Source organism: Melospiza melodia, chromosome 21 (assembly GCF_035770615.1).
Source record: "Melospiza melodia melodia isolate bMelMel2 chromosome 21, bMelMel2.pri, whole genome shotgun sequence".
NCBI classification, from domain to species: Eukaryota; Metazoa; Chordata; class Aves; order Passeriformes; family Passerellidae; genus Melospiza; species Melospiza melodia.
In genome coordinates this window covers 7,633,604-7,659,509 of record NC_086214.1, presented here as the reverse complement: position 1 = coordinate 7,659,509, position 25,906 = coordinate 7,633,604, and the positions used below count along the sequence as shown (strand labels likewise).

The 25,906-nt window shown below is 44.2% G+C and overlaps 1 protein-coding gene across 6 annotated transcripts in view; it reads right to left on the bottom strand.

The window, feature by feature from the left end:
* Nucleotides 1–25,906, bottom strand: part of COL26A1 (collagen type XXVI alpha 1 chain) — a 169,602-nt gene that overhangs the window by 49,900 nt on the left and 93,796 nt on the right. For 4 of the 6 annotated variants that reach the window (XM_063173885.1, XM_063173887.1, XM_063173889.1 and 1 more), the window contains exon 4: nucleotides 7,767–7,808. The exons of the other annotated variants lie outside the window; for them this stretch is intronic. In XM_063173885.1, coding sequence (XP_063029955.1) covers nucleotides 7,767–7,808 — 42 coding nt within the window. The remainder of the gene's footprint in view (nucleotides 1–7,766; nucleotides 7,809–25,906) is intronic. 6 annotated transcript variants of the gene reach the window in all.

Here is a 25,906-nt window from a genome sequence, read left to right as displayed (position 1 = left end):
CTGCAAGGGGGAGCTCTCTCAGTTTTGTTTAGTGTAGGATTATTAAGACTCCACTGCTCTGTTTTTACTGCCCTGATATTTATTTGCTGTGTGCATTGTAAACCACAGAACATCCTCAGCTGGAAGGGACTCAAAGATCATCCAGTGCAGCTCCTGGCCCTGCACAGACACCCAACAATCCCACCCTGGGCATCCCTGGAGTGGCGTCCAAGCTCTCCTGGAGCTCTGGCAGCCTCGGGGCTGTGCACTCACTGCCTCTTCTCCCAACACTTCCCATGTCCAGCTGCACCAAATCTGTGTTCTGGCAAACCTTGCAGGCTCCATCCTGGCCACAGCCTCACCTTCCACCCTGCATTTACACTTCTGTTCACTCAGGACTGGGACTCTGATCCTTTGGGTTCCTTCCTGCTCAAACCATTCTGTGATCCAGGTTTCCCCCCTGCATTTACACTTCTGTTCACTCAAGACTGAGACTCTGATTCTTTGGGGTCCTTCCTGCTCAAGCCATTCTGTGATCCAGGTTCCACTCTGGACTGGCAGAGCCCCACAACATCTCACTCATCCTGCTCATCAGCACAATTAAAACATCTCCCACATCAGGAACCTGGAGCTCAGAGCAACTTAAAGATGGTGTCTTTGATCAAAGTGGGTTTGTTCTTTCCCACAGTTTTCACATCAGGATTTTGCAGGCTGGAATGTTTTATCCTCACCTGGAAATTGTGAGTTATTAGGTTGCCTATCAATATGAAACAGAACACCTCCAGAATATTTCTGCCTTTTTACCTTCATTCCAGATAATTCACCATCTCTGCAACGAGACCCCAATCACTGCCAAAATTCCCCCATTTGCAATGTCTCTCATATCTCTGTTATAACAACCCTTCCCCTTAACTTTACTGGCTATCTTTAAAAAGCAGCTCAGATTTCCTTTCTTATGAGAACTGCTATCTGATCCTTTTCCTCTTGTAAAGTGTTCATACTTCATTTTCATGTCTACTTTCTTCTTTCCCTTCCTAAAGAGGAAAAGGGTTTTTTTTTTTCCCATAACCAAACAATAAATGTTTTTTCATTATCAGGATATTCAGTGATTTTGAAATGTCTGTAAGGAAAACCTCAGCAAAACCGAGTGAAAAGCAAGTTTACCACAAAATGCAAATTACTCCAAGTTATTGGAGTAAAAACTACAATTCAAGAAGCTACACAAAATTTGGTACATTGTTGCGAGTGAAAAAAATAGGTGAAATTTTTTAAAGTTTTGCAATATTATCTCTAGGGGTTTTTATTAAATTATTTTTCATACCTTCTGAATTAAATGTTTCAGCCTTAAGTTTTGAATAGCATTTTTTTCAAATCTCGCTTAAATTAAAAATAAATGAATATATTATACAGTCTTAAGTGAAAATAAATGGTTTCGTTTGGGTCAAAAGAAACAATTCTGGTTGACCCAAACCCATATTTTAGTTATTACACTGTGTCAAAACCTGAAAATTTTCCATTTCAGATTCTCCCAAATAATTTTGCTTTCCTTTTTTTTTTTTTTATTTGGCAAATCAATTCAAAACCCCTCCATTATACCCAGGTCTATTCTTAAACACTCACCTTGTTTTATTTAAGATTTCACACATGCACATTCCCACCCCAGTCACTAATTTTATCCACAGTTCCTCTCAGCCTGGGGATTTGTGCTCTTCCCCATCCTGCTGGTGAGGCTGGTGCTCTGTCAGCATTGGGAATTTGATCAGGATCATTCATTCACAGGGAACCCTCAGCTGTGAGATCCATGTCCAATCCATCTCCATCTGCCAGAGGAAGGTTTAGCAGGGAATGGCTGGGTTTTGATGCAACATTTTTGGATAGAAATGCATCATCTTTATTTTTACAAGGACATTTCACTAACACACCCTGACTGAAGTTACCCTGAAAACAAAGATTTTACCTGTCCAGCATGTTTGCTAAAGCCTTGCTGATCCTGGAGCACAAAGTGATGCTGGTGGCACTGGGGCTACTCAATAATTTTGATATTGCACCAAACAAACCCTGCCCTGATTCACAGGACATGGTAGCAAAGCAGACAAAGCAAATAAAAGGGCAGAAAATAAAGAAACACAGGTAGGAGGATGATATGTATTTAGAAACCTCTCACAGCAAGACAAATCTAAACTGGATTTAAAGTCCCCAGATTTAGAGAGGGATTCCACAGGTTTTCCAGCCAAGGAAGATGAGGGCATGATGTCCACAGGGCCTGGAGCTCCTTCCCAGGGAAAACACCACAGAGTGCTGTCCTCACTATGCCAAAATCCCATGTCTGATCCCACCATCACTGAGCTGAACTCATTTCTCCTCAATCACTGCTCTATGACATGGAGAGAAACTTCATGGGACCCAGAGAAGAACACACAGAAACTCCACTACACACAAAATTTCATCTCACATTGAGATGGCTTCACATCCCTCACAAAGCAGACTGCAAGTTCAGGGACATGGGCCAAAGTTTGCCAAAACTGATCCATTCAAATCCCAGAAAGAGAAAAGAATTTCTTACAAACACTCTGAAAAGGAGGTATCATCAAATGAAATGCAACTGAAGGAAAATCAAAAAGAAGATCAGGAGTTTTAGTGACTACAAGAAAGTGTTCTGGGAGAAAATGAGGTGCAGTGCAAAGGAAGCTGAGGACAGGATGTCCACAGGGCCTGGGGCTCCTTCCCAGGGAAAACACTACAGAGCGCAGTCCTCACTATGCCAAAATCCCATGTCTGATCCCACCATCGCTGAGCTGAATTCATTTCTCCTTAATCCCTGCTCTATGACACAGAGAGAAACTTCACGGGACCCAGAGAAGAACACACAGAAACTCCACTACACTCAAAACTGCCTTTCACATTGAGATGGCTTCACATCCCTCACAAAGCAGACTGCCTCTCCCTGCTGGGAGAAGCAATCACAGGGAAAATGCAGTCAAAATATGGTGCAGTGTAAGATGAAATAAGGAAGCAGACAGGACAAAAGGAAACATCTGAATCAGGCTCACAGTGAAGTCTGCAGGGACTCTCACAATATTGGTTCTGCACCTGTGTAACACAGGACAGGGAATCTCTCGCAGTCTGGAGCCAAGCAACGTGTGCTGAGCTGGGGTTTGTGTTTCATAAAGACACTACAGAGCCAGACAAGCAAGGTTTCCTTAGTGAACTGCATCCAAAGTTAACCATTAGATAGATAGAAAATATTCATCTTGTTTCCAGTTGGGATTTCTGACCTCAAAATCCACCCCCGCTTCGGGTTTTATTACTTGGGGCTGGAGAGCTGCAGGGCATCTCTAGGGTTGGACATCTCCCCTCTGCTCAAAGTCCCTGCAACCCACAGACCTGTGACATTCAGGATGCTCAGTCAAGCTCTAGTTGTTCCTCATACTGAACATTTAGCCCTGGTTTCCTTTAGCCAAGACAAAAAAATCAGCTGAAAGGCCAATAAGGAAAAGAACTCTTTAAGCCACTGAAAAGGATGGTCAGAATTCAGAAGAATTTGGCTTCCTGAACATCAAAATACTGTTTGCACATTCTTTCTCCAGCAAATGCACAATGATGATGATGATGATGATTGTTATTATCACTATTGCCAGGGGCATTTTTGCAAAGGTTTGATTTCCCATGTCAGCATTTCAGCCTCAGGATCACCACACCATTGTTTGTCCATTCTCCCCCACTCCTTCCCTCCCTCCCTGGGGCTCTGAAGGGCCCCTACAGCCCTCACCCAACTCCCCAGCCCTGCACAAGGCCAGTGAGCACCAGTGAGCACTTGGAGCTGGGCTGGGGTGGCTCACAGGTCCAGGACTGTCACAGTCATCTTTTATGAAAAATCTTTACCTTAGGATTTTTCCTCTTGAGAAGCTGAGAGGCCTCAGGAACAAAATGTAAACAATGATTATCTGCTGCTGTGGAATGCAACAGGTGCATCTGTGATTGGCCCATGTTGGATGTTTGTAATTAATGGCCAATCACAGTCAGCTGGCTCAGGCAGAGAGTCCAAGCCACAAATCTTTGTTATCATTCCTTCTTACTCTATTCTTAGCCAGCCTTCTGATGAAATCCTTTCTTCTATTCTTTTAGTATAGTTTTAATATAATATATATCATAAAATAATCAATCAAGCCTTCTGAAACATGGAGTCAGATCCTCATCTCTTCCCTCATCCTCAGACCCCTGTGAACACGGTCACACAGGACATCCCTCAAGGACCCTCACTCTGCCTCCTGCTGCTGTTACCCCTTATCTAAATCCCCCTGAGCTCTGCATGGTCCTTACAGATGTGAGCAGCAGCAAGAGCAATCCTTCCCACATCTCTCTGCAGCTGTGATTTTGTTCTCCAGGACACCCAGGGACACTGGGCTTTCAGGGGACCCAGCAAATCCCTCACATCCTCTGGTCTCCATCATGTGAAGAACAAGGTAGTAACATTTGCATCCCATTACTGGGGAGCACAGAGCTGTGCAAAGGACTTTTTGTTTGGGTTTGTTTTCTGTTGTTGCCTTGTTAACTTCTGGGTGAAGGAAAATTAGTAGAGGAAATATCTGCTTGGGTTTAGCCAGGCACATTTCAGTTTCAGCTTCAGATTTTTAACTCTTCTAAAGAAGCTACACCTCCAACTCATTTTAGATTCAAAAAAATCAAAGGATATTCATAATCAAAATGTTTTCCAGGATTACTGCATTCTGTTGTTTTAATCAAATCTCACTAAACACTTCCCAACATGGGGATCTATTCACTTTCTGATGGGACTAAGACTTTAATCACCATTTGCCTATTTGCCCTTTCTCTGCCCTGTGACAAACAGCACAGCATGTCCCCAAGAGCCCTCATCCTGGTGGCAGTCTGAGGAGCCTCATTTTGAGGTTCTAGATGATTCCATCCTGAAACTCTCCTTAAAAATGCTTTAAATGGCAAGTTTAGACCCATGAAAGAAGGCCTAACGCGTGGGGAGCATGGCAAGCATTGGGTAAGGCTGGGTGTCAGCCAATCTTCTCTCCCAGCCTGTCACCCCACACACTCTGCTTCAATATTATGTTACTTTTACAGCTGTGGAGGTTCTGACAATGAATTTTGACCCTCCCTCTGCGCACTGATGAGGAACAGGGAGAAGAGTCCAAAATGGATAAACTCAGAATGGTACAATTTGCTTGCAATACAGCAAGAAGGAACTGGATACTTCCAGAGACGCCTCCATCCCTCCAACCCCACACCATCAACAGTCACTTCTGAGCACGAGGCAACAATACACTGACAAAAAAGCTCCAAGCAGGGCTTTAAATGACACAGCCTGAGCTTTAGAGGCCAATGCACAGTCACTGGTGCCTGCTGGCAACAGGGGTGATTTTGCCACTTCAAAACAAGCACAGGGCCAAATTGCAATGGGAAGAAACAACCATAATTCTCCTGCAGTCAGAGAGCTCCTAGGTTTTGTACCCACTGAGTTTAGCCCCAACAGTACCATACAGAAACTTGAGGGCACTTCATCAAATCAAAGCTCTTAACTGTTTAAGTTCATCTTTCTCCATGAAATGTGTCTGCAAGACACTCTCAGGCACTTCACCAGAGTTAATTGCCTGAACCCAAACCATCACAGCCCACAAATCCTTTAAACTTTGAGAACTGACTTAATGCTGAACAGCTGCCAGGCCCTCACTCGCCTGCAGCCATGGGAACAGCTTTTCTTATCAATAAATGAGGATTCCTGGGTGTGCAACACCCAGGAGTGGCACTGCAAACAAATGCCTCTGCTTGGAGATTAGGAAATGCCAGCAAAAATGTGCAAAGTGCAGCTGGAGGCCGAGCAGGATGCACATTCCAGGGCATGGCCCAGTCCCTCTCCAGAGGTGGGGAATGAGGGCACAGGGGGTGTTTGCTGGCAATTGCTGTGCTGCCAAAGGCAAGGCACTGCAGCTCTCCTCAGCTCAAAGGGAAGCACTGGGCTTCCTCCAAGAACCATTGGTAAATGAGGACTTGAATGGTGACAATTGCAAAAGTACAAAAGCAATCTCCTATTTTAGCCCAATTAGTGCTGTGCTAAATCATCAGCCTGGGCCTTGCCTTTTGCAGGGGAAGGAGACACATCTGTGAGGCTCCTCTGCTGCATGTGGTTTGTGTTATCCTCCAGCACAATATGCATAAACTAATGCTGGTCTACACTTACACAGCACCTCATCTGGAAATCTGAAAGGGATTTATGAATGGTGGGCATCTGTGACATGTTACAGATGGAAATGGAGGCACACAGGGATTCAGTAATTAGCCCCAGACTTGCACAATGAGTCAGCTGCAGAGCAGAGCCCATTATTAGTTCTGTAGTAACATCTAGTGTCCAAGTACAGAGGGAGAAAAGGCTTTCTCCCCAAAAAGTGTACACCCAAAAATACCATCCATGCCTGTGTTCAGACCAAGACTGTGGAGGAACAGCCTAAATCACAGCCTCCCCTGGCACACAGGTCTCTTCATTCTTGAAATACAAACACAGGCAAGCAGAGGGGTTAATATGCCTGCAAGTTTGTCTGCTTTTTCCACATCAGTTGATCTAATAAAAAAGATTGATTCTCCCCACAAATCTGGCCTCACTTTAACAAATCACTTGATTTGACACAAAGGACTGTATTCAGATAGCTTAAATTCCACTTCACTCCCTGAAAGTAAAGTTTCTAATGGGCTGAAGCCTCAGGAAGAGCCAATAGCAAAGGCCAGGCAGAGACACCCACCTTGGGAAGGGCTGGAAGTGCCTGAGTGCAGCCAGAGGCATCTGCAGCTCTCTGTGTGCTGCAGTGCTTAGGAGGAACATTGCAGTGTGAAAGAAAACACACAGACTTTCCTGTGCCTTTGGGAAACACAGCAGCAGCTCCTCACACTTCTGAAAGCCTCCCAGTGGTAAATATAACACTGTTATTACCTGCCCACCTTGCCTGAAGTGACAGTCCTAAAATGTTGGGATGCAGATCACCAGGGTGTAGAAAAAGTACATAACTACATCCAACCCATAACCACTGTCTCTGCCTTGCTGCCTGGCCCCATGCTTCCAAAGGGTTTAGCCCACATCCTAAAATCAGAGCATCATTTGGAAGCTGAATGACTAAAATTAAATCTGCACCAGAGAACTTTGAAGCAATTTTTAACATCATTTTGGGGATTTACCACACACAGCTCATGCACCAGCAAGCAACAAATCAGATTTCATCCACTTTCAACCTTTAAAACCAGTTTGGTTTTCTCAGGGAGGCTGTTCCAACACACTCAGACACAAGGAGACACCAGGCTGCTGGATGCCAATGGCTGAGGAACCTCAAGGGAGAGCCTGCAACTGCAAATGAGGCCACAGCCACCCTCCCTCTGAGGACTCAACCCAGATAAACCCATTCCTGGCTCTTCTCACATCCCACCCCAAAAGATTGATGAGAAGCAGGTTGGGAAAAAGGGAAGCATGAGCTTTAATGGCAAGGACAGCACAACAGGTCTCCTAAGACAGCCCTGAGCCTGGTGTCCTCTCTCAGACAGTGAACCCAGCAAGGAAGAGGAAAGTAAAAGCAGGGTGGCCTTTCCCAGGTGCTCATCAGGCACCTCCTGGGCAGTTCCCAGAGAGAATCAGGCCATTCCTTTTCCAGATGCTCGAGGGAAACTGAGGCAGAGAGCAGGCAGAGACTCACAGCCCCCCTCCCAGAAGCAAAGGACAACCCAGGCTGGCACTGCCCCCCTCCCCCAGGCTGCTGGGGTCTGCCCATGGTGCCACTTACGGTCCTGGCTGGGAGAGGAGCCGAGCTGGGGGCCAGAGGAACCTGCGGGGAGACAAGGAGTGAGCACTGAGACAGGGAATGACAACTGAGACAGGGAATGAGACAGGGAGTGAGCATTGAGACAGGGAACTAGCACTGGGACAGGGAATGAGCACTGAGACAGGGAATGACACTGAGACAGGGAATGAATGAGCACTGCTGGTGGCAAAGCCTCTCCCTGCACAGCCCTGCCCCAGCAGGGGAAAGTTCCTTCAGCTGGGGGGGCAATGCAAGCCTGGGTGAGCAACAGGAGCACCTCCATCACCCCTGGGCCAGCAGCAGCCCTGGCATGCACAGCACACACTGCCCTCCCAAAGGCTCCACCAGCCCCAAAACTGCCCCAAAACTCCTCTGGAGATGGTGCTTGCAGTGAGGATGTGACAGCCTGGCCACAGAGAGAGAAAGCAGGATAAGTTTTGCCATGAATTGCCTGGGAAACTTTTGGGAGCTGGAGATAAACAGTGATAGTCAAATATTCAAATCATCTGCAGGTGGTTTTTTAACAATCTGCTTTGCTGGTTTTCTGGTGAGGTTGTTTACAAATGTTTATAAAAAGACATTTACAGTGTCTTGTTAATTAGTCTAGCATGTGAAATGCACTGATTAAATGACCAATCAGGTCCACCTGTGGCAAACTAAGGTCTAAAAAGAAGAGAGGATCAAATAAATTGGACTTTTGCTATTTGCCTTCTGATATGACTCTGTGTCATCTCTGATTCATAGGTGGCACTTCCAGGAAATACAATCCAGGAAATACAGCCTCAGAGAAACCTCCTGGAGGGAACAGGCTGCAGCATCCACCCTGGCTCAGTGTGAAAGGGCCAGGGATTGGGGTTGGGGTGGTTTTTGGGGTAACAGCAGTCACTGCTTCCATCACCCACAATGGGGAATAAATGGTCCCAGGTGCCAGGAAGAAGAGCAGCTGCTGTTGTTTTGGGTGAGCCATGGGGAGGAGAATCCAGCACCTTCCCAGCTGCTGGTGCATGTGCTAAAAGTTATGTTTGTGACAAAAAGAGAGGGGATTAAGAAGAGGGGAAGGCCTTTAGCAGTATGGGCACAGCAGCATCTCCTAATGCTTAGAAAAACAGAGTGCACTACAGAGCTTCTCAGCTGGTTTGGTCACCTTCCCTCTACAGACTTTTTCTGTTTCCAAGTGGAAAGCCAGAGATGATGACTCCAACTGCCTTTACAACCAGTCTAAGGTCTGTGAAGACCTAATTATTTAGGTCTGTGAATCACAAAGCACTTTCATCTGGAAATATATGAGCAAATCTGTATCTGTGTTTTGTGACTAAAAGGGCAATAAAAGGAAAAAGAAAAATGCTAAACAAGCTGAGAAAATAATTGTTTTAGTAGGAAAAACTTCCCCCAGCAGCAGAGGGTGACAGTCCCACTGAAGTGATGGATATTAGTCATGATCACACACACAAAACCATCTTGAAGATACTAACTGCAAACAACTGTTACAAGAGTTTACAAGAGCGTGTTTGTTGTACCAGTGTCTAGAAACACCGCATTAAAACCAACCAAACAAGATCAGATAATTGCTTTGGATGTGGTTTTTGTTAGTCTGGGGTCCTGGATGGGTTTGTGCAGAGGCCTGGGAAGCTGAGCAGCCAATTTGCTCACAGTCCTACTCATCCTCACTGGTGGGAACAGGAGGTGCTGGTGTATTTACACCAGTGCCAATCTGGGCAATGTCTGGAGCCCCTCAGGACCCTCACAGAGTCACTAAAGACCACACACATTTCTTTGGAGGATGATGCTTTAACTTTCCTCCAGCTCTGCTGTGTCACTCCTTTGTGCCTTCTAATGAAAAGCTGCAGAACTCACAGTAGTGAGACTGTTTTACTGATAAGAAATAATAAACACCTGAGTTTGAACATGAACTACTGTCTCAAGTGCCTTCAATCCAGACCAAGGGAAACCAATGACTGGGACCCCCTCATCCCAAAGAACCTCAAATCTGGTTACCCTTGGCCACAACAGCTGCCCTGCATGCCAGGGAAGGACACATCAGCTGCAAGAGGAGTGCAGAGAAACAAGAATTGAGCTTCACATTTGAACCCCAAGTCTGGCAGAAGCCTCCCCTGTGCTCTGACACTGTCAGTGCAGCCTGAGGAGCTGCATCGAGGCACCACTTTGATCCTGAGTGAAGGGGAGGAAAATTGGAGGAAAATCTTGTCTTTCACGTTTGAGGACTTAAGAGCAACCAAGCACATCCTGCATGAGATTTTTGGGAATGGGTGGTCACAGAAAATGGCAAATTTCTTTGGTGCTGGAAGCCCTGCACCACTAAGAGCATCCACATTACCTGCAAGCCATAACAAAATGCTCCAAACCGTATGGTTTCGCACTCTTATCCCAATAATAAAATAATCACTATGCAATAAATTTTCTTTCATCATTCAACCATTAACAGCAACTTCAAACCACCAAGTTCTGCTTCTACTTTGAGAAGCAGAGAAAGATTCCAGTTTAGTCTTTTCCAGATGAAATTAGATAAATGTTTAATGCCTTCTGCAAGATCTGCAGAGTCAACAAAAATACTAAAGGCCAAATCCAGAGGGATCCTGTTAACTAACTCAAGATACATCTAGAGTTAAACAGCATCCACAGTGAGAACAGAGTTTCTCCCTTTGCACAACAGTGTCAGGTCACGATCAATGACATTAAGAAAATGTTTGCTAGGTCTTTTCTGCAATAGCAACAAGAAAGAAAAAAAAAACCAAACCTCAAGAATGGTAACAGAAAGGCCAGTCAAAGGTAGAAATGTATTCCACAGCCCTGTGCAGAGAATCCATTTCTGGACATCTGCCTAAAACTCTGCATCCGCCTTGTGCTGGCTCAACCCTCACTGCTCTTGGCAGGTGAGATAGAAAATTGGTTATAAAATGAGCTCTATATTTTATAAGTTTCATAAACATTTTTTTGAAAAAAAACTGGAATATGAGGTATTCTCAGAGATTCTGTGCCAGAGAGTAATGTGGTCTAACTTGGAAACAGAGTTACCACCTGTTCATGGCAACTGCTCTTTTAATCTTCATTTCTGTTTTATGAGCTGACCAACACTATTTTATTAGCTGACAATTAGTTTAGGTTGATTTAATTAAGCAAAATGGAGTACAATCCCTCTTTCTTCCCGGGCAAACGTTCTGCAGGATTAGGGGTATGAGCAACTTGGAACCTGTACCAATAAAGCAAAATTCCAGATCTTTTTGTCAAAAACAATCCCATGACTGTCCAGGTAAATACATGTTAGAGGACACAGAGATGTTCCAGGTGTTGTAAGAGAAAAAGAGGTGTTCTAAGGAAAAAAATAAAAATGGTTTAAGAGGAAAAGAGATGTCCTAAGAGGAAAAGAGATGTCCTAAGAGAAAAAGGTAGGCTCTGACTGCCTGGGGAAAGCCAGAGGTGCTTAAGCCACTTGTGCTTAAGTTTAACTGTTTGAGTTGCTACCTTGGCTTTTAGAATGAGTGCCTGCAGGTCATGGAAGGACATTGCCAGAATAAGAAGGAGAAAGATGAAAAATAACCCAATCTGGAGATAGTAATTGGTAATTTTTTGAGGAGATAAATTTTCAAGGAGATCAATTCCTTAAACCATGCGGCTGTTCCATTGTGGCAGTGGGACAGAAAGGGCAGAGCAGGGTGGGAGGAGGAGCAGGCACATGGAGGGGTGACTGGAGCAGCCCCTGGGAAGGAAGGGGCTGATTGAGCTCCTGCAGGGATGAGGACATGGTCATTGCTTGCCATGCCAGGCAGCTCATCAAAAATCTGCCCATATCAGCACAAGGTCAGCTGCATCTCAAACAGCTGCCTCCAAAATTGATGTAGCACAGGAGGCAAGGCTCAGTGATTGTTCTTTTCTGCCAGTGTTTGTTCTCCTGTGAGCAAATACCCTCATGCTCCAGCATTTGGGCTGAGGAACCACATCTGCAAAGTGCTGCATTAGACAGCAAGGGGTGGATAATGTCTTTAATGTCTTTGGATTTGGCTTTGCTTGTTGTTGTAACTGTTTTCTTCTTTATTTTTTCCCTTGAATATTTTGTATAGGGCTGTACCAAGAAGGAATTCCCACCTGGGCAAACATCTCAGGTTTAGCACAAACTCAGCCTTACACACAGACAGGAGTCAGGTATCAGGCTGAGAGGATTTAACCTTCCTCAGGTTGTACAGATGTTTCTTCTTGGCTGATTTTAAAGATTCAAAGCAATAATTGATCAAAATCAGCAACCTTTTGAGTACTAGCCTTCACCAAGGTAAGCTTGAGTGAAATACTCAAGGATGAGCTTCCTCATGTCACAATTTCTTGAGTCCCACCTTGCAACAAGGCAGAACCCAGTGGTAATTCTATGTACAGAGCTTGTAATAGAGGTTGTAGCCACAACTCAGCCCTAGAGGATTGATAAAAATGACTGTAACAGTAGTAGAGGCTCAGGTGCAGTTCAGTGCAGACAATTTTGCAGTCAAATGGCTCTTCTGTAAGATATATGTTGCCTTTGAGTCTTAGTGAGCCTTGAAAAGTGAGCCACCACCATCAGTTATAACTCCCTGGCAAGGAAAGCACTAATAATTCTGACTAATTGTCATGGAAAGTTACCCTGATTGCAAATTTGACAGTTATAAAAATCCAATCCTGGAATTCCAAACAGGCCAGGAACATAATTAGGCTGTACATTTTAACACCCTCTTGATCAATGGTGGGGTAATGGAGACCCTTCCAAGGGCTTTGTTTTGAAATGAATGGCGCCATATTGATGAAACAGCTTGGACCCAAACCAGAAATTAAATTGAAAGTTTAAACAATGCAGCTGTATTTTATCATCCTGTATTGTCAAGCTTTAACGAAAATAGCTCCTAAACAGAGCCACATGTTTTGCCTGTTGCCCAAAAACTGAAGGTGAATTTTAAAACCCTTTCCTAAGCTGCAGGATGCCAAGATTTTTCAGCTAGAAGTTATTATTAGGACACAACAGTATTTCATATAAGCCCTGACAATGGTTTTGTATGGTTTCTGTAAAAGCAACTTCATTTTTTACACCAGAGATGGCTCAGATGAATGACACTTAAAAAAAATGTAACCTCTGCTATGTATTTCTTCTTTTCCATGTACATGTGATTAAGGCAAAAATAAAACCACATTTCAATCATCACAACAACCAATACAGGGAGTGTAAGTTGGATTTCCCCCTCATCCTACGTATCATTAATGGAAATTGTCAGCTGCCTTCTAATCCCTGGACCTGGAGACAGATTTAGTGAGGGTCTATCAGGTATTTCAGTGTCACTGGGAAACCTGCAGGCAGCTTTTACTCTGAGAGTTATCTCCTGCCTTTAAGGATTAAGATATGATTTAAAAAACACTTGTTAGTTACAACATTCCAAGAGCCAGATCTTTGATTTTTCTAGCAAATTGGTCATGATAGAGGAGACAGAAAATGTATAATGAGAATTAGTCTTTTTAATATCCAAGGATGGATTTGCACAGCTGGAAAATTAGGGAAAAACTCTGGGGTTTGGTTTGTAATCTGTTCAAATAGCCTAGAGGATTTTAGGGGGTGCAACTCATACAAATTAAATGGGATTCTACTGCATTTATTTATTGGAGTATAGTATTGCAGCAAGATGGCAAAACTCAGTTCCACATTGAGAAAAAAAAAAACTGCTGAAAACCAAAGAGCACATTAAGTTCTACCAGCCTTTCCCATAAAAGTTTAAGTGTTCAATCTCAGTTTTGAATATCCATAAGCCCAGAAACAAGACCAAAAAAAGCTCTGGGGCTGTGAGCCTCCAGTGGAATAGGTTCAATGGCTCAGCCCTGCCATGTGCTCCAAGGATGAGGTATTTCAGTTGGATCTCTGAGGAAGCTTGCAGAGGGGTGCACACAACTTTCATCTCGGTCCACCAGGGGAAGGAAGGGAGATGAGACACGAAGAGATAAAAAAGCTGAGAACAAAGAGGTCCTTGCAGTGCCTCCAGCCTCCCTCATGCTGGATAAACACGTCTGTCAGAGCCTGGGGTCAGGCCAAATGCTCTGATGATGCTGCTCTGCAAGCCTGAGTGTCTTTTATCTCCCTGTGCAACTCAGGCTTCCCAAGAGCACCAGGACCAGATTATCCAGAAGGTTTTCATGGAATGTCACCCATTTCCTCCTGCTGGAAGAGCTGTGAGCTGGACACTGGGTGCCAGCACTGAAACCAACACCACAGCAAGGGCTGTGGGAGCTGCTGTCCTGCACAGCACCAGGATCCCCAGGAGCAGCACAGCACAGGGACAGTGCCCTGCTGCAAGGCAGAGCTCCCCTGGAACTGGAATTTAGGCAATTTCTCCATGAGAAATGGTGCTGACAGAGGGACAGGGCAGCCATCCCAAGCTCCTTGAGCATCACTAACACCATGTGGTGACACTGCAACCTCTGGTGTACTTGCCAGGCATGGAAATCATGCTCAGCCTCTGGAGATATCCCTCCTTTCCCTCCTCCAAGGGGAGCCCAGGTGAAAAGGAGGCAGGCAGACAGATGAACTTCAGATAAATGCCTTATTTCATGTTTTAGCTCACTGTCTAACAAAGATGGATGTGGTGCATCCTTTCCTTGCATATATCAGGGATGTGAAGGGTGTTACAGAGGGTCAGGGACTCACAGTCATATCAGAGGTCACAGATTACAGAACAGGTTCCTCTAGGTGGGTTTGGGGCACCACCAAGTCCTTAAAGTTTTAAGCATTGATGCTCATAGTTCTCAGGCAGATGTTTTAGTAGGGGTAAACATCAAAATTTAGGGCCAGGCATAGTGGCCTTGGGCACACCATGAGAAATGCAATTTTTATTCATCTTTTCACCCAACATTTTACTGCAATGCATTCTCAAATGCTACCTAAATGTCAGGATGAGGAGATGATTTTTAATGAGGTTACTACTCCCATTCATCTGCCACTGTCCAAAATCTCAGGGGCATTTATCTCTTTTAGCAGACAAACAAACTATGAAAGAGGCAAGATAAACACCAGCCAAATAACTTGGATATTGTAGCCTAGTATGTGAACATGGGCTTCAAAAAGCACCCAACAGGCAGCCACTGAGGTGGCTAAGGAAGGAGAAGCACCAACCTGTCCTGTGGCAAGTTTTCTCTCCAGTCCTTTCATGGCTAATGAACATCCAACAATGCTTGATAAAAACAGTGTCTGCTACTGATCAAGTGCTGGTTGCTTTGTATCACACTTGAATCTAACAGGAAGAAATGTCCAAGAAGATGTATTGTCTAAGTTCAATGTTTTATCAAAACCAGATGAGCACACATAGCCTGAGGTGCTGGGCAAAAGCCAAAACATACAAGCAGGAAACTGCAAGCGGGTAAAATGTGACACTTGAATTAAAAGAGAGGTGCTTACCTCTGTGCCAAAATCATTTTTACCATGATGGTACTGTGTATCTGGAACACCTCCCCAAACAGAACACTGCAGTTGCTACAAAGCCTCCCCACATCAGGCTCTGCTGAGTGCAAATCCCAGCTCAGACCACCTCTGGATGATGCACTCCAGTGCCTTTTACACATTCATTTACACAGACATGTCCATGTGCACACACCCAGAGGAAAAACTGCTTCCATCTCAGCAATTTGTACAATCTGCAATACTACTGAGCAGCTTCCTGAATTATTTCCTTCATGCTATGGCCTTCAGTGAGGAACCTTGCCCAGTGGTGTTATGGTGGAGATGAGCAAGACAGAACTGCCAGAGGTTTAGCCCTGACTTTCCACTGACCACCTATCTCCCTCCACTCTCTGCCTGTTTCACTCTGAGTCCCTCTGGAGCTCACTGAAGCCAGGATTGGAGTCACTGGGATGTGAAGATGTGTGTTTAAGCTGGAATGGATGTGTCTTTTCTGATGTGAAGCCCCACCATGGAGTTTCCCAGCCCCAGCTGCTGAGGAAGCACAGTTCAGTGGTGCTCACTGAGCCCACCACTAACTCCCAGCACAGCCAACACCAAGGACCAGCTGGCTTGTGGAATCCTGAAACCTGCCAGGTGTGCTTAAGCACAGATCCTAAACTCTCTGGGACAAGAACACAGCGGGAATAGAAGGCACTAAACCATCAGCAAGCAATGCTTGCACTTTTCTTTTTTTTTTTTTTTTCTTTTTTTTTTTTTATGTGCTAAATTGTTGTTTTCAATTTACTTCCAGCAAGGAAAACATACATTGAGTAGGTTTGTCACATTCCTGGTAAAGCACTGCCCATTGAAAAAGCTTCAAGGCAACAGGAAATGTCTCAAATGCCCCCAAATTCCTCACTCCACAACTCCATCCCAGTGGTATCCCTGTGAAACCTGGCTACACTTTACACCATGAAAATTAGTAGCAGAAGAGGCATTCTAGCCCCTGGACATTTGAAGTTTTCTGTCCAGCCAAGTCTATGGAAAAGGCACTGCCACAGATGCAATGGCCACATTTCCCTCACTAACATCCCCCTCCTCTTCCACTGCTAAAAAGTAACATAACTGTTGGAAAGGACTGCAAAATAGTTTTTAGGGTTCATTAAAATATTTCAAAAAGTCACTTTGATTTAAAAACCCACCTTAATAAAGCCATATTTATAGTTTCTTTCCACAGTCTTCATCCATTTATACAGCTGCAGTTCCTCTAGAAGACAGTTCAAAGAAATGCAGCTCCAGGCACCCAGTCAGAGCCTAAAAATCCACTGCTGAGTTGCCCAAGATTTTACTAATAAAATTTGTCTTCAGTGATATAAATTGAAAAGTCAAAGCAGCAACCTGCTCACAATCTACTGCAGAGGGGTTTTCAACCTGCAGCTCAATTCCATGAAAAAAGGTGTTCCACATGACTTGTGATTGCTGGAGGGAGATAAGGAAAGAAGCAGAGTAAGTAGGTGTTGAAACTTCTTAGAAATCTGACCATATCCTGGGGTATTTTCACCTGCTCACAGAAACAGGCACTTCATTTCTGATCTGAGATCACAGCAGCCACTTGATGACTTCTAGGAGAGCAGGCCACCTGCTTCCACAGCCTCTGCTTTCAAAAGGACATTCTCCCACTTCAAGCTCCCTATTTTCCCAATAAAAAGATATTTCAATTCCTTCTCCCTGAGGTCCAAGATACCCCAAGGAGAGGCACCAACTGCAGGAGCACCACACATCAACAGCTGCTCTCAAGATGCTGTCAGATTCAGTTTAGCTGAAAAAAAGCACAAATAAATTTCCTACCAGTGTCTGGGTCCAGCCTTCCGGCTCCACCCAGTAAGATACAGGTCAGAATTCCAGACTAGGAACAGGGGGTAAATTTGGAGCAGCTGAACTCATCTAAGAATCAAAAGCAACAGGAGTTTAATGCTGTGCAAGAATGACACAATATCAAAATTAGGATGGTATCAAAATGTGCACAGAAAAGCTAAAAGGTATTTTGATTTCCTACTTTGCTGCCTTTGAGCTGTAGCATCTACCAATGCAGCATTTCTTCAGAGTCTCCATTATTCCCATGCAAAAAAGGGAATGTTTGGGGCTGCAGAAGCTGCTACCTGGCAGGTCCTGCTGCAGTGTGAGTTTGTTCCATGCCCACAGAGGGCTCTGCTCTGAGTGGTCTCTTGGTGTTCCTGCAGCATTGCTGCTAAATGAGAGAGCACTATTTAACTTGCAAAGTTAACTAATGCACAAGCAAGTCTGGGGTTATGTTTGTTTTTTTTTTTTAAAAAGAGAGAAAAATACACATAATCTTATTGAAGAGCCAACAGATAACAAATAGGACAAGAGTCAAGTGTGTTATCAGTGAATGAGGACAACCAAATCATTTTGAGCTTGAGATGTAAGATGCTGACTGACAAAGGCTGGACCTGAACTGCACAGAGACTGCCTGCAACACCAGCAAGGTTAATGAGAACAGCAGGGCAGCGATATCTCCAACAGCCAGACTCTACATCCTAAAATGCTTTCATTTCAGTTACTATGAAATTCCAGTGCTTCTCTGATAACATCTAGAAGGCAAATGTTACCACAGCACAATCTCTGAGGAAGCAAATTTCAGAATTGAAGTGACCTCTGAAATATTTGCCTCCATCACTTTTGCCAAGAAACTTGGGGCAGTTTCATCTTTCATCAGTGCTGATTCTCAGCTTTTGACAAACAGCAAGCATTAGGTTATTATTAGTAGCAATATCTTAAATTAGTGCCCAAGAATCCATTTACCCTTTGGTATTGAAGGAATTTCAAAGGAAAAAATTATTTTTAAACAAATAAACAACATAAAAACCCCTACCACTCAGAAATTCAGCTGAGCTAGCATGCCTGGATTCAATCTATAGCTCCTCAAAAATCACAAACCAGTGGAAGATTAACTGAAAATCACGGGATGGAAATGCATCTGGAATTCTCATTGTGGAGGGTAGATGAGAAGTTTTTAAACTCTGAAGCTTGGTTGACATTTCAGGTGGTGAAATACCTGCCCAGCCACCTCCCGCCCATGTTTGGTGGGCTCCACTCACATCAGCCTTGAGTGACACTCTGTGTCCTTGGCCCTCACAGGGCAGGAGGAGGATCCCTTACCTCAGTACTGGGAGGAATGAGGGATTTGTCTTTACAAACAGGCTGTGGGTCTGCTGGTAGATAAAACCAGCACTGAGAGATAAAAGAAACAATGGGAAGGATTCCACTGATTGATTAATGGAAGAAGATATTTGCTTTACAAACAAACTGTAGGTTTGCTGATGAATGAAATTGGATATTGAAAGATCAAAGAAACAATTTGGAAAAACCCTAAATTCTATAAGAATTAAAAATTAAAAGAAGGGTTATAGATTAGAGGGAAATCTTTGGTATCAGGTGTTCTGGGAAGTCTGAACCTCTCAAGTACCTCAACCATGGGGAAAGAGAGAAGGGAAATGTGGCCAGGAAATTGGGATAAAAAGGAGGCTGCGTCCTCCAAAACTTTGAGACCCCAGGGGAATTTCCCATCACCTCTCCCTTTATTCAAATAAAGTAAAAGGACTCCTCTGTCTCCTTTTTGGACATAAACCTCTGATGTTTGTGGATTAATTTTCCTGACAATACCAATGCTGTACATACTTTCCCAAGGAGCAGGCATCCTTCCTGCTACATTCTCTGGACAAAAAATATATTACTGACAGGGTTACAGCTCCCTGGAGACATAGACAATTGCTTTCTTATTTCACACCCCTTGGATATATGCATCTAACTCCAGATGTCCATGGAATATTTCATTCTATAGCAGGCTACCAATTTCCCTCACCGTTTTCCAATTAACAAGCAAAATTATGATTAGCACTGGCCAAGACATGGGGGCGGGGGTGTGAGCTCACTGAATGTCAGAAGGAGAGTTCTACCATAAAGTCACACTCATACATGTTATAGAAGCATAATGAGATTATTGGCTCTCACAATTAAAAGATAACTATTGTGTGATGTACAGTTATGTTATTGAAGTTTAGATGTTCCCTGTTCTCCTCACAGTTCCCTTTCCCCCCTGTATTGTTGCCATCAGACATCAGTGGCTGTCTGGGACAGGTACAAAGAAGCTGCACAGGTGTCCCTTGCATGGGGCAGGTGGGAATGGAAAAGCTTGAGGGTGTCTAGGGTGTGAACATGGCAACACCTGAGCTCCAATCCCGTGACAAGAAAGCAGTCTGCACTGATAAATGGCACAGAAGAGCTGACTGACAAACTTTGGAGGGGCCAGGGCTGGCTGGTGCAACCTGTGAGAAATAGCTACTCACTTTTCATAATTTAGGAAGGTTCATTAAACCTTATCAAAAATACAACAGAAGATTGAATAAAGAAAAAGGGTTACGGCGCTAGGAGCAAACGATTTTCCTCACCATGTCCTCAGCCCTCTCACAATGGAGGTTTTTCCCTTTTTAACCCTTTAACTCATCCCAAAGTTCTGTCCATCAACCCCTTCTTTGTTGTCCAGTGGTGGAGATCTCTTCCTCAAATCCTCATTGGAGGTCAGATGTTCCACAGTGACAACTCAGCCCTCCCAGGAGTCCCAACCCAGCTGTCCCTTGATAACCACACGAGGGGGTACAACCTAACTATAAATCTATAAAACTTTTCTTAACCTATATACATGAGATTTGTCTATTAACTGTGAGAGTTAATCATTGCATTACTCATCTATCACAAACCCCCAGGGGTATAAAAGACTGAGCATCAGTCTTGGAGATGGACCGGCCATATGGTATCCACTAGGGCAGTTCCCAGCACTGTGAATTTTTCCTTATATAGTCCTTTTGTTGTATTTTTGTCAAGGTTTAATAAACCTCTTTAAATTTTCAAAGTTTCTCACATACAGGATCATCGACAGAAACTCTAAAACCAGCCATTTTCCAGGAGGGTTTTGTGAAGTCCTTCCCCCACACAAACCAAGAGAACCTCAGATCGTTTCATGGTCAGACAAACCATGGAACGCTGCTCAGGCCATGCCTGCTCTGCTCACAGGGCGTGATGTACTCCTCCCCCAGATAACTTGGCCTTGCCTGTGCTAATCCAGCTGTTTTATTTTGTGAATTGGAGTTCAGATTCGCTGGTGCAGGGGGGATTTTCTCTGATAATCCCACTCGTCATTACAGGAGCTGGATGTGCGAACGATGAGCCGCTAATATCCCCCGGGGAGAGCCCAGCCTCAGACTGGGCTCATTCAGGGGCTGCATCTGGAGCTCCCAAACATGGTTAAGTGCCTCAGCTACAGGGAACTACTTTTTCTTTCTTCCCTTTTAATAAATAGCTCAGAGTCCAGAACATAGGGAAGAGGAAAAGTGCCTGAAAATGGTCAACAGTGCATCAAAAGGATCTGGAAACTTCATCTTGAGTGTCTTCAGGCTCCTTGCATCCTACAGCTAAATTTATATCCTCTCTCTTGTACCTTAACCAGAAAGGCTGAGGGGAAAAGGTCACACTAATCACAAAGAATTGAGGATCTCGTGGTCTGGACAGAACCACACTAAAGGCCAGCAAATCTGACCTGTCAAAATGGAACCATGTCATTTTATACCAGGCAGAATCCACCCCTTTACCAGCAGCTTAACAAACAAGTCTCCCATTTGTGAGCATTTAATATTTTATATTAACTGAGTTAATGATGTCATGGCCAGTAACTCTTCCCTTCTGACTTTCAGTTATTTCCTTCTCACTTTCTTCTGACTTCCTTCTGACTCTTCCCTTCTGACTTTCAGTTATTTCCCCGTGTTTTTCACAGGACATAAATTGCAAGTTCTGATAACCAGCAGTGGTAACTGTGTGGCATTTTCCCCTGTCCTTTCCCTTTCTCACTTTATTCTCTTCTCATAATCAGTTTTAGTTACATGAAAAAGTTATATTGGTTGTGACTGTATGTAAAATGTTTATCAATCAACAGGTTAAGTACTGTGCTGCCAGTACCTGCAGCTCTGTCTGCCTTGGGACACTCCTGCATGTGCAGTTTCTGTCCCACACCTTTGGAGACATTCAGAACTGACAAATTACAGAACAAAGATCAGAGCAAGGAGCACTCTAATAGGAGGGCTCGTATACAAGAATGTGAAAGATCAAGCAGAAAACCTGCTTTCAGATTTTTTTAGCTGGTGTTGAAGGACAAATCTCAGTAAAGTTGAGATGAGAGGCAACCAACAGCTCAACTTCTTAAAAAAGTCACCAGTTATGTCACTCTGGCTCAGTTCTCAGTAAAACATCCTGCTCAAAGGAGCAAGTTGCTTGAATTTCTCTCTCTCATGGCTTACATTAATTAAGTACTACTTAATGCAATATGATGTTTTCGTCATTGTATTCTAAAAGAAAGTCAAGCAACACTGGAACTGTTCTCATGGCAAAGTTACTTGAGTGCATTACATCTCCTGCAGATGTCATCACACAGATTTCACACGTGGGTCATTCTATCTGCACAAATCAGGAGCAGCTCAGCAGAGTCAGCACAATGCTGCCATGCAGCCATGTGAGATGAGAAATGGGGCTGCTGCCTCCATCCCTCAGCTGTCCTGGAGCTCTGCAATGTGCAATGGAGGAGGCTGTTGGGAAGGATGAAAGTTTGACAAGAAAGTCTCACAGATATGTGTGCTTAGCAGAAAGATTTTTTAAATGTGGAGTCTGAGGAAGGAATAGAGATGGAAGCAAGTTTTCATATAGAAAAAAAGAATTGCTGAGCCAGTCTCACTGGATAACCAAGGAAGCAAAGGGTGTGTTAGTTAGAAGGGTTTTTATGACTTAGAGCAAAGGATAAACCCACCTCAAACAAGAAGATGTTTTTACCAAGCAGAAAGAGAGCACAGGCAAACAAGGCAGCAAATGTGGCAAGCAGAAAAAAGGTCTCAGAATTTTCCAAGAAAATTCTGCAAGAAAACTGAAAAACAACTTCGAGCTTAAACTGTAATGTACTGACTTTTAGTGATTGGAGAACAGTAACATGAATATGATAATTAGAGTAGTTATGATAGGCTGTAGATAAAAGTTAAGGTATAGATTGGTTCTACTGTATGAAGACGCTCAGCAAAGAAAAGTCTATAATGCATTGTAACCAAAAGAAAAGTCAATAATGCACTGTAACCTAAACTCAGGGTCTCCAGGCCTGCCTGCAGCTGGAGCTGACAGCTGTGGGCACAGCTCTGTCACCCACAACCCTGGACTGCTGTAACCCCTTGGATGGAATAAACTGCATTTTGGAGACTGCCTGGAGTCCTGCATCTGTCATTCAGGCTCTTACAGGAGGCACTTCCTAAGAGGGGAAGAGGTGAAAGGGAAAAGCCGTGTAAAAGCATGGAGTAGCTCACATTTCTGAAGTTTGGACTCACTGCCCACTTGCCTGAGCTACAGGAGCCACTTCAGACAGATTGTGGCATATTGGATTTTAGAGAGGGATTTTTCTCCTACACTTTGACCTTATGGAGGTGAAAAGGAGTCAGAGCAATGGTGGGGCTGGCATACAGCATCTGCTGTATTCCCCTCCCGTGCTTTCCTCCTTTTTCTAGCTAAAGAGTCTACAGCACGTAGCATAATTCCTGTTACAGGAAGGAGAAGTTAATGCTGAATCTGGAGAAGCCAGGGGAGTATCAAGAGATTTCCAACAGCTGACGGCTGCTCTGGAGGAAAATCCAGCTGCTCCTTTCTATGCAGTGACCTGTTAAAGTTGGAACAGCAAATTTCCAAACCAGTCTGTAGCCATGCTTGGAACAGTGAAGCATAAATAAATTAAATTCTTATCTCGGAAAAGCTTATGAGTGTCTCACTCTGTATGCAAGCTTTTCAGGAAATGGGGAAGAGGGAGAAAACCTTCCAAATTTTTTGCACTAAAATAATTTATACTTTTTGCAGTCAGAGAAAGGGGAAAATGGATAAGAGAATAGCAGTTTTTTGTGGGATGGAACAAGCAATGCTGTCTATGGGAGAGCAGGAAAAGTTGTTTTAGATTCTGGCACTGGCTCTTCATTAAAGGCAGCGGGAATTCGACCCCACACATGTTCAGCTGGGACTGGCACAGCTTTCTGCTGGATTCCCCCTCAGAAAACTCCCCTGAAGAGGAGCTGGGTCTGCTGCTAGCAGCACACAGGCAGCATGTAGGGCCTCAAAATGACACAGGCACAAAGCAATGGCAGTGGCAGCCCCAAAAATTGGTATTCCCACCACCCAAGGGCTCAGGCCAGCAGGAAACAGACAGGAGGACACAGGAAACAGGCAGGTGACCAGCAGTGCCCAATTTAAAAGGATAAAAGGATCCTATTTGAAAGGATACAACCTATAAATGAGTGTTAACATGTGGAAGAACTTTCACACTATTCCACACCTTGCATGGACACGGAGCAGTGGCAGCAGCTCTGACACTTTGCCCCAATGGTTATGGAAAGGGAACGCTCAAGAAGACTGTCAGTGACATCAGGCAGCTCCACTTGTCAGACACAGAGCACAAAACAACAAACACTCAAATTAAACCTTTAAGGACTACCGAAAATTGCCTGTAATGATTGTTGGGAAGTGATTCTCTTGCTGACCAGAGCAAACCCAAGCTCAGCCTGCTGCTGTTCCCTGGGAATTAATTGTACCACGTGAAAACAGGGCAGGGTGTGTAGATAAAGAGCAGTCATGACATGAAACAAATGTCTCCTCAATTCAGTAATTTCCCACAGGGAGCAAAAGTTAACCACAAATCCTAAAGACCAGGCAACTGCATTTAAAAGTAATGATGCAAACCATTCTTGAAAATTATTTGCCTGTCCTTAGATTTTGACATTAAGAGTATTATTTCAGTTTGACCTTTATATCACCTAAGACAAAACAAAACAATCCTCACTATCATAAAACAATATTGCTGGAGATACTTGTACATGTATTTTATGGTTTTATGAAAATATTTCTCTCAAGAATGCTGTTAATATCTAGTGCTTTCTTAACTAATCAGGGATTCTCAGCAAAAAGAAAGACCAAAGCTTGCAATCTGAAATTCTTAGTTCTGGACTAAGTTTTCACATGAAAACTACAAAGACTTTGGTCAGGGAAAAAAATAATGGCAATTAAGTAACTTTCTAACTTAAACTAAATGTCAGCTCTCTCCTCTAAAAACGTCAAAGGCAAATGTTCAAGCATCCTCCCTAATGCTAATTTTATTAATACTGTCAGCAATTCTCAGTATCTCAATCTAAGACAGTGAGTCAGGCAGCAAATCAATCCAATTGCCAAATCTCCAGAGGGAAAGAAACAACAGAGGAAGCAGGCCAAGGAGATTGCTGATAATGGATATTTAGTCTTTATGTGGGACAAATTCTTTGCTACTTCCTCACACTCCTTTTGCTCTGTTACACTGGGGGCACTCAGTGAGTTGTGGCTCAAATGCCTAAATATAGCAATTTGGATTACACTGCCTGGAGTTTTTGTATGGGAAGAATTCCTGACTTCCCAAGAGCATCCACAGCTGACTCACAGGACACCTCACCAAGGCTGGGGTCTGTGCCTTTCCAGGGTGGGACAAGTGACACTGGTGGGGAGCAAACCCAGCAGCTGGCTCAGGTGAATGTGCTGCTTGAGTTCTTTTGTCCTGGGACACAGGGACACCTTGATGGTCACACCTGCAGGTCCCCTGTTAGCACAGAGCCATTCCACACACATCAAAATCCTGCAGTTTCTGACAGGGTGACACTGGGGATGATTTACAGGTGAGCCCATGCTTGTTGAACAAGCCACTGAAACAATTTGGTTGTAGAAACTGGGTTGCTCCTGTTTGTAGAAAAGGAACCAGACACTGGGGTCAGTGTCCTGGACAAACAGAACATGGGGCCTTTGGAGCCATCCCTGACAGTTTGAGTTTCACCAGCATGGCAGCACATGATGGCATTTCCTTCCCTCAGACTGAGCTGTTCCCCCTGAAGCACCACTATCTGCAAGCCCCTGTCTACATGGGATTTATCTGCCCTAATTTAGGCACCTGAAGGTGAGACATTGCAGCCCAAGGTGGCTGTCCTGGCCTCTCTTCATGCTCAGAGGCAGAGGGTGGGTGGCTCACATTCCTGGGTGACCAGCCTCCAGTACACTTCATCCAGTGTGGAGGAACCTGTTTCTGCACTGTCTGTGTGGGGAGCTTCAGGCTTTCCACCCAAGTTGCTCACAGCCATGTCAGCTTTTCCCTTTTATGTTCTTTGCTGCAAACTTTTATTCCTGCCTCCAGCATACAGAAGATTTTCAGCTCCTAAAACAAGCAGGCAGCCAGGATTTCCAGTGCAGCATTAATGAAAAACCAGCACTGAAGGGATTGAGACCTGCTGGGCACCGAATGGCCAATAAACCCAGCTCTATTTCCTTGCCAGCATTATTTTTCCTGCTTGGTTATATTTAAGCTGAGGGACTTAGGAGAAGCTTCTCCACATGCCTGCACGTGGAGGCTTTATTTCCTTTTCATGTGGGAATGGGGCTCATATTTGATTTGCACTGACCCTTCTTCCCACACAATGCCAGATCTCTATCGCCTTGGCCCTGGGCCACATGCTGTGGTTTGAAACCTGCTCCCTCAGGTAATTATCTGAGGAACATGTACATGGAAATTGATGGTACAAACTCACAGCTGTCAGCCTAGGCTCTGGGTTTGGCTGAGCCAGAAAGGGAT